The following is a 14,062-nucleotide window of genomic DNA, read 5'->3' as shown; positions in this document are numbered from 1 at the left end:
TCCCAATGACGTACCTCATGGAAATAGAAAATCGATCATGAAGTTCATTTGGAAGAATAAGAGACCCAGAATAGCCAAAGCAATCCTTAGCAGGAAGAGTGAAGCAGGAGGAATCACAATACCAGACCTTAAACTAAACTACAGATAGTAACAAAAATGGCAAGGTATTGGCACCAAAATAGAGAGGTAGACCAATGGTACAAAATAGAGGACACAGAAACAAACCCACATAAATACAGTTATCTCATACTAGACAAAGGTGCCAAAAACATACAATGAAGAAAAGATAGCCTCTTCAACAAATGGTTCTGGGAAAACTGGAAATCCATATGTACTAAATTGAAATTAAAACCCTATCTCTCACTCTGCACAACTCAAAATGAATCAAGGACTTAGGAATTAGACCAGAGACCCTGCATCAAATAGAAGAAAAAGTAGGTCCAAATCTTTAACATGTCGGCTTAGGACCAGACTTCCTTAACAAGACTCCCAAAGCACAAGAAATAAAACCAGGAATCAATAATTGGGATAGATTCAAACTAAAAAGCTTTTTCTCAGCAAAGGAAATAATCAACAATGTGAAGAGAGAGCCTACAGAGTGGGAGAAAATCTTTACCACACGCACTTCAGATAGAGCACTAATCTCCAGAATTTATAAAAAACTCAAAAACCTTTACACCAAGATAAAATAACCCAGTAAATAAATGGGCTAAGAAAATGAGCAAACACTTCACAGAAGATCTGCAAGCAATCAACAGATACATGAAAAAATGTTCAATATCTCTAGTATAAGAGAAATGTAAATCAAAACTACTCTAAGATTTCATCTCACCCCAATTAGAATGGCTATTATCAAGAATACAAGTAAATAGGTGTTGAAGAGGATGTAGGGGAAAAGGAACACTCATACATTGCTGTTGGGATTGCAAATTGGTGCAGCCACTCTGGAAGGCACTATGGCGATTCCTTAGAAAACTTGGAATGGAACCATTTGACCCAGTTATCCCACTCCTTGACCTATACCCAAAGGACTTAAAATCAACATACTGTAATGACACGGCCTCAATATTTACAGCAGCTCAATTCACAATACTAGATTGTGCAACTAACCTAGATGTCCTTCAATAGATGAATGGACAAAGAAACTGTGATATATATACACAATGGAATATTACTCAGCCATAAAGAAGAATAACATTACAACATTCGCAGATAAATGAATGGCACTGGAGAATATCATGGTAAGTGAGATAAGTCAATTCCAAAAAACCAAAGGCCAAATAATTTATCTGGTAAGTTATGATACATAACAGGGGTTGCAGGAGAGGGAAGAATGTAGGAACTTTGGATTGTGTAGAGGGAAATAAGGGGTGGAAGGGGCTGGGGGGAAGGAAAGATAATGGAATGAGACAAACATCATTACCCTATGTACATGTATGATTACACAAAAGGTGTGACTTTACGTCATGTACAAGCAGAGAAATGAAAAGTTGTACTCTGTGTACAATGAATCAGAAAAAAAATAAAATTTAAAAAAGAAGACATATATACATGCACCAAGCACAGAGCCTCAAAACACATAAATAAAACTGAAAGAATTAACAGACTAAGATACAATCATAATTTGGAACTTCAACAGAACTCTTGGTATTTCAGTTCTTTTCTTCTGGTTACTGATAAAACTGCTAGAAAGAATATCAACAAGGATATAAAAGAAATGACCAGCATGATCAACCAACGGAATCTAATCAACCATACAGAACATTCCAGCCAAAAGCAGAACATACTTTTGTTTTCCAAGTACCCATAGACATTCACAAAAATTGACTCTATCCTGAGTCATAAAACAAGCCTCATCAAATTTTAAAAAATTGAAATCACCCACCTATATTCTCTGGCCAAAATGAAATCAAATTGTAAATCAATAACAATGAGAGACCAAGAGAATCTCTAAAAATCTGGAAATTATAACATACTTTTAAATGAACTATGGATCACAAAGGAAATCATAAAAGGATGTTTATTAAAAGACACAGCATTGGATGAATGGAAATAAAACTATAAAAATGGGTGGGTTGTAGCTTAAGCAGTTCAAAAAGAACTCTTACAGCACTGGAGATTTATGTGGCGTATCATTTTTTCTATTACCCATAAGATCTTACAACTTGTTCTTTGCTCATGTAGTCAGCTCAGACACTCAGTTCTCCATGGATAGGGCCTGTGTTTGTGTCATTTGGCCCATTTATCAGATGGGTAAGGGGATTTTTTAAATATATAATAAAGGTTAAAGTTTCTTACACATAAAATATAATCAATATCAACCTTAATCTTTTTCAACATCTTAGTTTATGAAAAGCATTCTTTTACTTTTATTGCCTAATTTTATTGGTACAACAGACTTTTACTATTGATGACAATGGTGTTGGAAAGGGTGATAATCATGACACAGTCCCAGAAGGTATGAAAAAGAAGGCAGAGGAGCCTCTGGAAACATTGGAAATTACATGAATGTCAAATCTAAGACATCTTTCTCAAGGTAACAAACTTCAAGTCAGAGTTATAGCTAACACTGAGATTTCATGTAATGCTTGGCAATGTTTCAAGTAGTTTACATATTTAACGTAATCCACACAAAAATCTTAGAGTGTAGGCATGCATAGTTCAATTTTACAGATCAGGACTAAATTGCCAAAATATGCCAATCCCCCATTATTGAAAATCGGAAAGTAAACGAGCAGGATTTGAATACAGATATATTTTATTCCAAAGACTATTTGCTTTCTTCTACAAAATGTTACTGTATCTAAACTTGGGTACTTGTTGGAAAGTTGTCTTTACTCCTACTGATGAAAGAAAACCTTGAAGGAACAATGAGCTACTCATTTCCCCACAATAGATAACATGTGAGCCATACAGTCCGAGATTTACTTGGTCTTCGCTCCATAGATTATGGGGTTAAGCATAGGAGGAACTAGCACATAGAGATTTGCCAGAAGAATGTGAACATGGTGGGGGATATTCTTGCCAAAGCGGTGGGTAAGGAAACTGAAAAATGATGGGATAAGGAAGAGGAGAATAACTCCAAAGTGAGAACCACAGGTACTGTAAGCCTTGTGCCGGGCATCGTAGGAAGGAAGTTTAAACAAAGCTTGGAGGATCAAAGTACAGAAAACACCAATGAGCAAAACATCTACCAAAACTGATGCCATTGGCACTGAAAAACCATACCAAATATTAACAGTGAAGTCAGCACAGGCAAATTGGGCTATTCCCATGTGTTCACAGTATGAGTGAGGAATAATATTAGTCCGACAGTAGGGCATCCTCTTCAGTAGGAATATTATAGGAAAAATGGTCCCGATGCTCGGTCCCCAGATGACCAGCATCATTTTTCCAATTGCCATAGGAGTTAAGATGGCTGTATATCTCAAAGGAGTACAAATGGCCACACAGCGATCAAATGCCATAGCCAGTAGGATTCCTGATTCAGCCACAAAGGCAACATAGATGAAAAACAGCTGAGTAAGACAGGCATCAAAGGCTATCTCCCCAGTATGGAACCAAAAGATAGCCAGGGACTTGGGCACAGTGGTGGTGGACAGCAGGAGGTCAGTGCCAGCCAGCATAGATAGGAAGACATACATGGGTTCGTGGAGGGTCCATTCACTCAGGACAACAAGAATGAGGGCTCCATTTCCAAAGATTGCAGCAATGTACATGAGACAGAAGGGGACTGACAGCCAGGTGTGGTATTGCTCCAGTCCCAGAATGCCAAGGAGGATGAACACAGTGGGCTGGAAGACAGTGTGATTAGCAGCAATCATGGCTATTTTTGAAGTCTGTCTACAAAGACTAAAGAAATTAAGAGTCAGCAGACAGAGCCAATTATGAGTTCTATTGAAAGTTGAACATTAGATCATGGAATCACTTACTAATGTCTCAACTTAGAGTACATAATGTTATGATTTCACTCCCTACATTATCATTGCAAACATAAATATAAACACAGGTTTTGGGTCACACATCAGCCATGCTTAGAACCCACACCAATGTCTATGTTCTCACTTACATACTCAGCCTTTAATCATTAACATGCTCTATTGCAGCAGCATCCTAAAACAATCTGGGTTCCCTATCTCCAAGCTTCTCCTCAACCCTTTACATTCATCAGCTGTGTTGCAATCTGGATGGTAAGCTCCCAAAAAAACTTATTATGATTTCTCTTACCATACTTAAATATTTATCATCAAGGAAGTTTTCTTTGGGCTCAAATCCTAGGCTTATGACTTTTACAACTGACAAAAGGCAAGATTTTTGCATCTCAGAAATTTAATCTGATCTGTGATACTGAATTATTTATATTTATCTTGGAAGAATTAAATCAGATACTTTGGTTTTTTTGTGCTTTTTTTTTTGGGGGGGGGGGAGCGGGGAACAAGGGATTGAACCCAGGAGTGCTTAACTACTAAGTCACATCCCAGCCCTTTTTTATATTTTGTTTAAAGACAGCATCTCACTGAGTTGCTTAGGGCCTTACTAAGTTTCTGAGGCTAGCTTTGAACTCACAATCCTCCTGCCTTAGCCTCCCAAGTCACTGAGATTTCAGGTGTATACCACAGTGCCCAGCTAAATCAGACACTTTCTACAAACTGCCTACTATAGTGCACTGGCATAGAAACAGTAAATTAATACTAGCTGTTGCTATTGAATGAATTGGTACATTTTTTTTAATTGGTACATTTTTAAAAGATTATAGAAATGAATATAAATATATTTGGAACTTAAAATGTGATAAGGTAGCACCTCAGTTTAGTGGGGTGGAGACTTATTCAATTAATGTCATTGGGATATTGGATTTTTTTTAATAAAAGAATAAAAATTATTTGCCACCTCATCTGAACAAATAGAAATTCCAGATAAATTAAATATGTACATTTAAAATATAAAACCATAAAATATTAAAATGAAAATGAAAGTTTTAAGAGAAAACATGGAAAAATATTTGGGAAGTTGGTAAGATCTTCTAAGTAAGAGAAATAAATAGCAATTGATTGATGAAATTATGTAAAAATGTAGTTAAGGTTAAGTAACAATTCTAGAAGAAACACTATACAAAACGAATAGTAGATAAAAGTTTAAAATCCTTAATACTGAAAGTTAATGTAAATAAATAAGGAAAAATTGGAAAGTGTGCAAGGACTAAAAATAGGTAAGTCACACTACAAGAAAAACAGATGGTCAATACATATATGAATAGATATTCAATCTTACAAAATTTAAAGCAATAAAAAACAGAATCGTTAAAATACCATAGTTCTGATCAAACTATGAGAGGAAAACAATTAACCCCCAGCACTGCTGGCAAATATATTTAGGAAAGTAATTTGACAATAAGCTTTTAAATATTCAATTGTACAAATCTTTGAATTCAGTAATTTCCCTTCAGGCAAATAGCTACTGAAATTATAGTGTGACAACATATATCTACAAATAAGTTATGGTATGTGTATTATACTAGAATGTTTTCCTTCCATTATATAAAAAAGAACTATCAACTATGGTATGAAGTTTAAAAAGAAATTAAAGATTACAATGTATAAGTTAATTCCCTTTTCTGTCTGTGTAGCAGGATACTTTACATTGTAGTAACAGAAAATAGAATACACTTTGGTTTTAGCACAAAAAGGAAGGTCTTTGCTTCTATAACTGAAAAGAAAATGTTTCTAGTATCAAGAGACATTTTCAAGTAACATCTCAAGTTACTAAAAGATTCAAGACATCATTAGAGCATCATTTCTTTGTAACTAACCCTCCAGGTGTTGACTTTCCTAGGACCAGAATTAAGGTGAGATAAGTGAAGTACTTACCTTAGGTGCAAAATTTAAGTGAGAACAAAAACACTCAAGATAAATAAAATTTTAATAAAATGTTTTAAATGAAGGTTAATATGAAAAATCCATGATGAACTAAATATCAAAATTTTAAACAAAGAATATGACAGCATGATATTGGACCATATTTGGAGCTGGAGGTAAAAATATGGAGCTCCTATATATATGCTTTTATGAATTTTTAATAGCTAAGTTTTTTCTGTAACTTTATTTAAAATATTATTTATTCATTTGATCTATTAAAGATAGTAAAATTGGGTTCTAATTTTGTGTAAATAAAATATTTCCATTTAAACTGAAATTATGAGTTTGAATCTGCCTACTTTTTAATATTCCAATATTTTAAACTGCTTTAGTGTTCTGGAAAATCATTAACTGAAGTCCCAACCATTCATAGCAGAAATGTCTGCAGCAGTTCAAGATGTCAAAAATGTGTACTTGCACTACAATACACTATCCAGAGGACATGAGAAGATCTCATCTAAATCAAGTTTATTGGGTCTCTTCCAGTAAAACTTAAAAATACAAGGAACTAAACATTCACCCCCTGCTCAGGAATTTAGCCTGGTTGAAGAGAAAGTTCTTCTTCAGTGTGTGAATGAATCTACACACATACTCCAAAGGGAAATGGGATAGTATTTGTACACTGTCCTAAGAATCCCTTGGGTGGGGAGACAACTTCTTCCACACTGTTCTGTAGAGAATATTTGTTTTAATTAGAGCAGACCCCAGCAGAAACAGTCTCCAAAGATCACTGACTCAGGAACCAGAGAAGGCAGGACATCTAATTACGTCCTTCCTGAAGTACTCTGTACATATTACATCTGCTAATGACTCCGTATCTCTGAATAACATATGGACACAGTGCATTTGAGTTGCTGCTAGTTAATATGTAGATGATTATAGCCTGTAGTCTACAAGACCTCAGGGTAAATAGAGAAATATTTCTCTATTTTCTCCACAGAGAAATAGAAGAAATAGTAGATCAGAAGAAGCTAAGTGGGGTTGGGAGGAGGATGTGCATATTTGCAAGTGGTTTTCAGTCATAAAATTAGATAATATTTAACAATGAAGGATCCAGAGGTCAATAACCTCACCAATATTTCAATCCATAAGCATTCATATTTAACCTATGCTAAATACTGGAAACATAATGATGAGTATGATATATATATTTATAGGATTTAAGTTCTGTTCTTTATAAACAGAATAATTAATATTTGATTGGGACCATAAATGCTATTACTGAGGACTGGTATAGACTTCAAAAAAGAACTGACATCAGTACTCTATCATTTGCTAGATGTGTAGTTTTGATTATTTATCCTCTCAGCCTCTGGTACCCCTGCATCTTAACCAGAGATAATAACTATATTGAGAGATCATATGAGAATTAGATGAGATAATGCAGCAGAGTTCTTAACATGGCTCCCAGTATGGCCTGACCTCTTAATAAACATTAGCTGTTATTAGAATTATGATTATCATTAACATTATTAGATTATATATTAATGTATTACTACACAGTGGTGTGTTTTAAAATAGAGATAGAAGAGTGAGTCAGAATCAGATTGTTAATTATATTTTTTTTTCAGTAATATTGTAATTTTTAAACTCTAGCTACTGGAACTTAGGTTGTATTAGAGATATAAATTGTTATGCTATCAGCAAAAACTTATGAAATGAAAATGGAAACAGATATCTACAGTGACAGAAACAAACTTCTCTTGAGCAGCCATGTGAATGACCTACAGAATGTCAGCATTTCCTATACTTATTTGACCATGGAACTTTTTCATAAAACATCTTTCACATCTGATAACTACTTCTATACAATATTCTGCAGAAAACATTCTATAAGTAATGAAGAATCCTCCAAAATATTTGACAGAAAGAAACTTGACATGTTCTACTTTTGACAATGCTTAATTTAGAGTCACTTTATAATTTAGGTTAAATTATAAAAGATTAAAAACATTGAAACCAATTAAGAAATTAATGTAATATCTGAAGTAAAATATGATAGAGGCCATAAATAACTGGTAGAGGCAGTGTTAAAAAGAAGATTGATACTGTTAACAGTATCAATAACCTAGCATTAACAAAAAATTTCCTATGTACTATAAGCTAAGGATTATGTTAATAGATATTTATATACAGTTTATTTCATTTAATATTCTCAACAACACAATTAAGGCACCTTGTAAGGTATCCATTCTGGACATGAAAGTTTTTACATAAATTTCACAAGTTTACACAGCCAAAACACAATGGGAACAGACTTGAATCTTGATGACTCTAAATACCACCCACAGAACTATTTAGTGTTACCGTCAAAAGCAGTGACAACCAATAACTTATTGAGCAGCAGGCCTGAGAAGAACAGGTTGAGAAAGACTATAGGGTCCCAGTCAGGCAAGTTGATGAGTTCATCATAATCTAGTTCATAATAAAAGGAACACAGGAAGAAAAGTTGGCTTCAGTGGGAGTTCTGTGTGCTGAAGGAGATAACCAGTTAATATGTGAATTTATGTGTCTAAAATTCAAAAAAAGAGTTCTATACTAGAGATAAAGAGATTTATGACTCATTAGTAGGGGTGGTGACTTAAGGAATGAATATGCATGACCCATTATAGGAAAGTCTAAAAGAATGAGGGTCAAGACAGTGAACCCCAAGAGAGTATTCCAGTTTTGCTAACCTGGTCAAGAACTCTGTGCTATAATTCCTAATGCTGTGACTGGTCAAAAGCCAAGTAAAAGAGAAAATTAAGAGCACCCTTCTTCCTCTTGCTTTGTCTATTCCCTGGTCTCTATGTTATAGCAATAGTGTGAAAAGTAAGTACTGCAGATCAAGAACTGACTTGCTAAACTGCTTTGAGGAGACCTGGTTTACTAATCACAGGTTTTGTAGATTAATTCAGCTGATCATTTCAATGCATCACAGAGATTCATGTCTGAGTTCAGGGAGGTCATTGTACTACTCTCATTCATTTTTCAAACATTATTATCGTGCAGGTATTTTAATGTATTAAGGGTACAGATTAGAACAATATACATGCTTTCAATTTCAAGTTTACAGTCAAGTAAGGATACAAATAAATGAACAAACTATTACAATTCATTGTACACATTTAGAGATTTGTAGAAGATGCACTAGACATGCAAAGCTAGGAAACTTAGCTTTCCTGGAGAAATTAGAAAAGACTTCTCAGGGAAGGTAATTCTTAACTAAAACTTGAAGAATGAGATGGAATTTTCCAGATGGCTGAAGGATCTGCCTGGCTGCTTTTAAAAACACCTGCCATTGTATAAGTGGGTGGAAATCTACCTCCTTCTGTAGGAAGAATCAATGCACATTTTGGAATTTTAAAAAACTGGAACCTCTTCAGATGTTAAATACAAAATTATTTTTATTCATTTGTTTAAAACACAACTTCATGTAATGAATGTTCAGTTCCCTCTGCTTCTAGAGTATACCTAGTCTATTGAAGACATCAAATGTTCATATTAGAGGCATATATACTTAATTATCATTTCTGGGTTGTAGGGAGGAAGGTATGAAGCAGGTAAAAACAAAAATCAGGGAAAGGAGGCAAAGAGGAAGAGTTATATGAGAAAAAAAGGAAAGTGAGGGGAGGAGAAAGATTAAGTAGAAGGATAAAGAAGTGGGAAGAGAAAGCAGTCTAAGTCCAGGAAATCTCTACATTTCATACCTAGTTTCCTAGAAGAAGCTGGGCATGAAGATTCATGGGGAACCATCAGCCTAAAGAGGAGGCACAGAACCAAGTCTTGATGTCAAAGAACCAGTGAATTACACTCTCCCTAATCTGCTTAGTCTTCACACCGTAGACAATAGGGTTGAGCATTGGTGGCACCACTACATAAAGGTTGGCCAGCAGGATATGGACATGTCGTGGAATGTTATGGCCAAAGCGGTGGGTCAATAAGGTAAAGAATGATGGGACATAAAACATGAGGATGACACAGAGGTGAGACCCACAAGTGCTGAGGGCCTTGTGCCGAGCATCCTGGGAGGGCAAACGAAACACTGCTCGAAGGATCAGTGAGTAAGACACAGAAATGAGAATAACATCCAAGATGACCATGACAATGGGCACTGAGAAGCCATACCAGATGTTAACAGTGATGTCAGCACAGGCTAAGCGGGCCACTCCAATATGCTCACAGTAGGAATGAGGGATGATATTGGTTTGACAGAAGGGTAGTCGCTTCAGCAAGAAGATCACTGGGAAGATGATGCAGAAGCTTCGAGTGACAATGGCCACAGCAATCCTTCCTACAACAGGCCATGTTAGCACTGTTGTATATCTCAGAGGGGCACAGATGGCCACAAAGCGGTCGAAGGCCATGGCTAACAGGATGGCCGACTCCACAAACATCGTGTGGACAAAGAAGACTTGGGTGACACAGGCATCAAATGTAATGTCATGAGCATGGTGCCAAAAGATGGCTAGGGCCTTGGGCACAGTAGTAGTAGATAGCAGGATATCTGTGATGCCCAACATAGACAGGAAGAAATACATGGGCTCGTGAAGATTTCGTTCTGTGATGATGACCGCTATCAGCATGCTGTTCCCCAGGACTGCAGTGATATACATGAGGCAAAGGGGTATTGACAACCAAATGTGATAAACCTCCAACCCAGGGATGCCAAGTAAGACAAAAACTCCAGGATGGAAGATAGTAAAGTTGGTGGAGGTCATGATAAACATTACAGTTCTTCCTATAGCAGCTTATGCATCTGCTGAAAATGACAGAAACAGAAAGCATCCCTGAGTATGTGCAGAGATTATAAGACAGCATGGTTTTCTCAGCTGCTGTACCCTTTAGAAAGTTCTCCTAGAGAATACTCACTGGTGTAGAAATGACTTCTAACCCTTGGTACTTCATTTCCTTATAGAGCTTCTGGGACAAAATGTTTCAAGAAACAATAAAGGTTGCACTTTCCTTCTATCACCATGCCCCATGATTTTGGCTCCATTCTATCTTTTTGTTTTCTATAATTCATTTTACCCTTTCCACTTTATTAGTTGACCCCTACCCATTTTATACTTGTCCCTTTCCCCAAAATTTTACTCTTTCTGTGTTTATCTGAATTTCCCTCCATTTCTATGTATTTATCCAAATTTTAATGCTAAAATATCTCAAGACATACCACTTTATAAAATGTTTATAACAATTGATCTCCTTCCTGAAGGACCTATTAGCTAAACTAAATTTTAACTTGATTATATTTAATCATATTGAGTTTATCTGGCTATTACCTTGAACAACTCATAGAACATTTGTACTGTGGTTCCCTATGTATGGAAATGGAGTGCCAAGTGAAAATCCAGGAGAAATCTAAGGGATATATTTATCTGTTCTGACTGAGATTCACATCTTCCCTAAAGGCAGCTAGCAGTAGAGCAGCTAGTAAAACCAAGAGGGCCAATTTTCATGATACCCCTCCTGAATTTCTCATTATCCTTCCCAGACAGTTCTATTTGTGACTCTTTCCCATAGACGACCCAAAGCTCCCTAGGGAAACAATTCTGAGTAAAGTGAATCAATACATTCAGCTCCCCAGTCTTCCATTGGTTCCACTAACACAGTCCTCCTTCCCATCCAATTTCTTCCCTAACCCTCAGAAAGAATCAGGTTTCCCTGCTACTAAAAAGTGTTAATCATAGAGCCCTTCTTGTCTTAGCTTTCCAACCATGTAATAATTGTTTCTTTCAGAAGCTAACTACTTTTCAAGTTATTAGGACTACAGAAAGGATTAGTTATTAGAAATCTAGAAGGAAACATGAAGAAAGAGAGCATAGAGAGAGTCTTGAAAGAATCAGGTGTAGCAAGGTATCAATAAATACTACCTCCAAACGCCATGTACAAACAGAGAAACAACATGTATCCCATTTGTTTACAATAAAAAAAATACATTATAAAAAATAAATAAATAAATAAATAATACTACCTGTTTCCTCTCATAAAAGTGTTCAGAGAGCCCCAGGGAAGAAGTCATATAAAGGAATGAAATCCTCAGTCTCTAAGTCCATCCTCCAGCCTCTATTCATATGTACCAGAACATAACTTGCTGTGAGGAGGGAATAATGGTACCTTAGGTGGATACAAGGAAAGGAGCAGGGCCAGATTACAACAAGTAAAGACTCCCATATCAAGTTAATAATTTGACATCCCCCACTCCAGTATATTTTAAATATTTGTTTAACTTTTACTCAGAAGATAGGCTGAGCTTTCCTGAGATATGCACAGAGAAGGATCACTTGTAACATTACTCTGTCTCTATTTTAAAGTGTTAGTTTCAAATTTATATAAACAGATCCCACCTGAAAACAAGTTCAGTTTCCTTAGAAGGAAATAATTGGACATTTGCTTTCCCAGTATTGCTCCCACCCCACTAGTTATTAACATATCTTTTCTCAATAAAATAGTAAACTACCTGATATAGTCCTCATAAAAACAATTCCTGGCCTCTGCTTACAATTCTAATGACGTCACAATCACCCCAGTAGTGAGAGGCACTATATACACAAAGCAGCATGTGAGAGAGGCAGTGAGTCTTGGATACCATTAATGAAGTTCTGAAAAGAAGCTTACTACCTATGGAGAGAAAGTTCATTTCATTCAGTGGCTTCTGGGGGCTCCATCTCAGCCATGCTGCTTCTCTACCTACACCCCAAAAGGTCTAGGAAGAAGTCAGGGATGAGAAAAAAGGAAACACACAGGCACAATAAGCACACCCACAGGCTCACAGAAAGTACTTCCCAAAGCTCTAAGAGAAATTCCAACAGAGAAAAAAAGAGTCAGAATGGTAGAGAAAAGGCCAAGAGTCATAGTGAATGGAAAAGAACACAGTATGGTAGGTGAGAACATTAAGTTCTGGAGTCAGTCTTGTCCAGTTCATTTCCCTGTTCATTCTTGACTAGTTAGAAAGGGCGGGTCACTTTATTTCGCCATGCCTCCTTTCTTTTTTCATTTATAAAATGTGGACAATAATAAATTTCATGAGGTAATTGTGAGGATTAAATAAGTCAAATCCATTTAAGGTTATTGTTTGTTATTATTATTAAACTGGCCATCATCTTATTGCATTTTTTCCAGTAGGCAAAACACCTCAATAACTATTTAGCCACATTAAAGTCCTATTCTTCACTCAAATATGATCAAAGAAAACTCCCTTCCCAGGAGGAAAAAGGAAGAAAAGGAATAGAAAAAGTACCCAAAGAGAGAAAAGGAGCCCAGTACCAGATCTCTCAGATGGACCTGGTGTCTTGAACTCAGACCCAAGACCATTGTAAGGAGCACTAGGCAAGTCCTCCAGTGATGGACTTAGCTTGGCTCATAATTTCCTAATGGACTTCCTTTAAGTGCTCTAAAAAACACCCATCTGTCTCAGGAGTAGAAAAGAGAAATTATCTCTCTCATTTACAGAAGTCCAAGGAACATCATGGAGGGACAGGAATAGCTTCAGCTCTACAACCAAGTAGAGTGCAAACTAACGAGTAGATTCAGTCTAAGCTGAGGAAAAATGGAGCCAATTCCTGCAGCCCCTGACTAGACTTTGCTGTCCCTTTTTTCTTCCCAGAGTCTTCTTTTCTCCCTGTGAAGACTATCCAGCTCTATTTTTGGGTAATACTCATATTCTCTTTAAGGAGTTATATAAAGGCTTTTTAAGTCCTCATGCAACCCTGATTTGGAAGACTCTTTATTAATATTCTCTATTAACAATAACAATATATTAAATCATACCTACAGATCACATCAGATATAACTGGTAGTAAATATAAAGAAGTTGAGTTGCTTTTTTGCCTATTTTCATTACCTAGTCATCTGTTTATACAAGTATTAATTTCACTTTGCCATTTCCTTGCACATGTGTTTCAGATCTCAAGAATTTTTCACCACTCAAGTTATTTACAATGCATAGGCTTTACACACTGAGGCCATGTACCTAATGGACAAAATGGCTGCCCACCCACCTCTGGGCATAAGGATGGTCTCTGTCAGCAGCATAATAGATGGCAGGATTTGTTGTTATGTCATAAGAAATTTGTTTCTTTTTTAACATTTTCATTAATACACATTAATTGCACATATTTTTAAACTCTTAATGGGGTTCAATGTTAATTTACATACATGCACATAAT

At 36.0% G+C, this 14,062-nt stretch overlaps 2 protein-coding genes across 2 annotated transcripts; both read right to left on the bottom strand.

The window, feature by feature from the left end:
- Positions 1–2,741: 2,741 nt before the first annotated feature.
- On the bottom strand, positions 2,742–3,958 carry LOC306640531 (olfactory receptor 52B2-like). The gene has a single exon (XM_079104828.1). It carries the CDS (start codon positions 3,822–3,824, stop codon positions 2,925–2,927), a length of 900 nt encoding a protein of 299 aa, XP_078960954.1. The 5' UTR covers positions 3,825–3,958; the 3' UTR covers positions 2,742–2,924.
- Positions 3,959–9,532: 5,574 nt separating this feature from the next.
- LOC306640443 (olfactory receptor 52B2-like) lies at positions 9,533–10,880 on the bottom strand. The gene has a single exon (XM_079104723.1). It carries the CDS (start codon positions 10,622–10,624, stop codon positions 9,650–9,652), a length of 975 nt encoding a protein of 324 aa, XP_078960849.1. The 5' UTR covers positions 10,625–10,880; the 3' UTR covers positions 9,533–9,649.
- Positions 10,881–14,062: the final 3,182 nt, after the last annotated feature.

Source organism: Sciurus vulgaris (assembly GCF_902686455.1).
Source record: "Sciurus vulgaris genome assembly, chromosome: 11".
NCBI lineage: Eukaryota > Metazoa > Chordata > Mammalia > Rodentia > Sciuridae > Sciurus > Sciurus vulgaris.
The sequence above is the reverse complement of the archived record's forward strand: the minus strand, read 5'-3'. Positions and strand labels throughout refer to the sequence as shown.

Bases quoted from the DNA above. Each gene is read 5' to 3' on its own strand.
- LOC306640443 (XM_079104723.1), bottom strand. From the start codon at position 10,624: ATGTTTATCATGACCTCCACCAACTTTACTATCTTCCATCCTGGAGTT.
- LOC306640531 (XM_079104828.1), bottom strand. From the start codon at position 3,824: ATGATTGCTGCTAATCACACTGTCTTCCAGCCCACTGTGTTCATCCTC.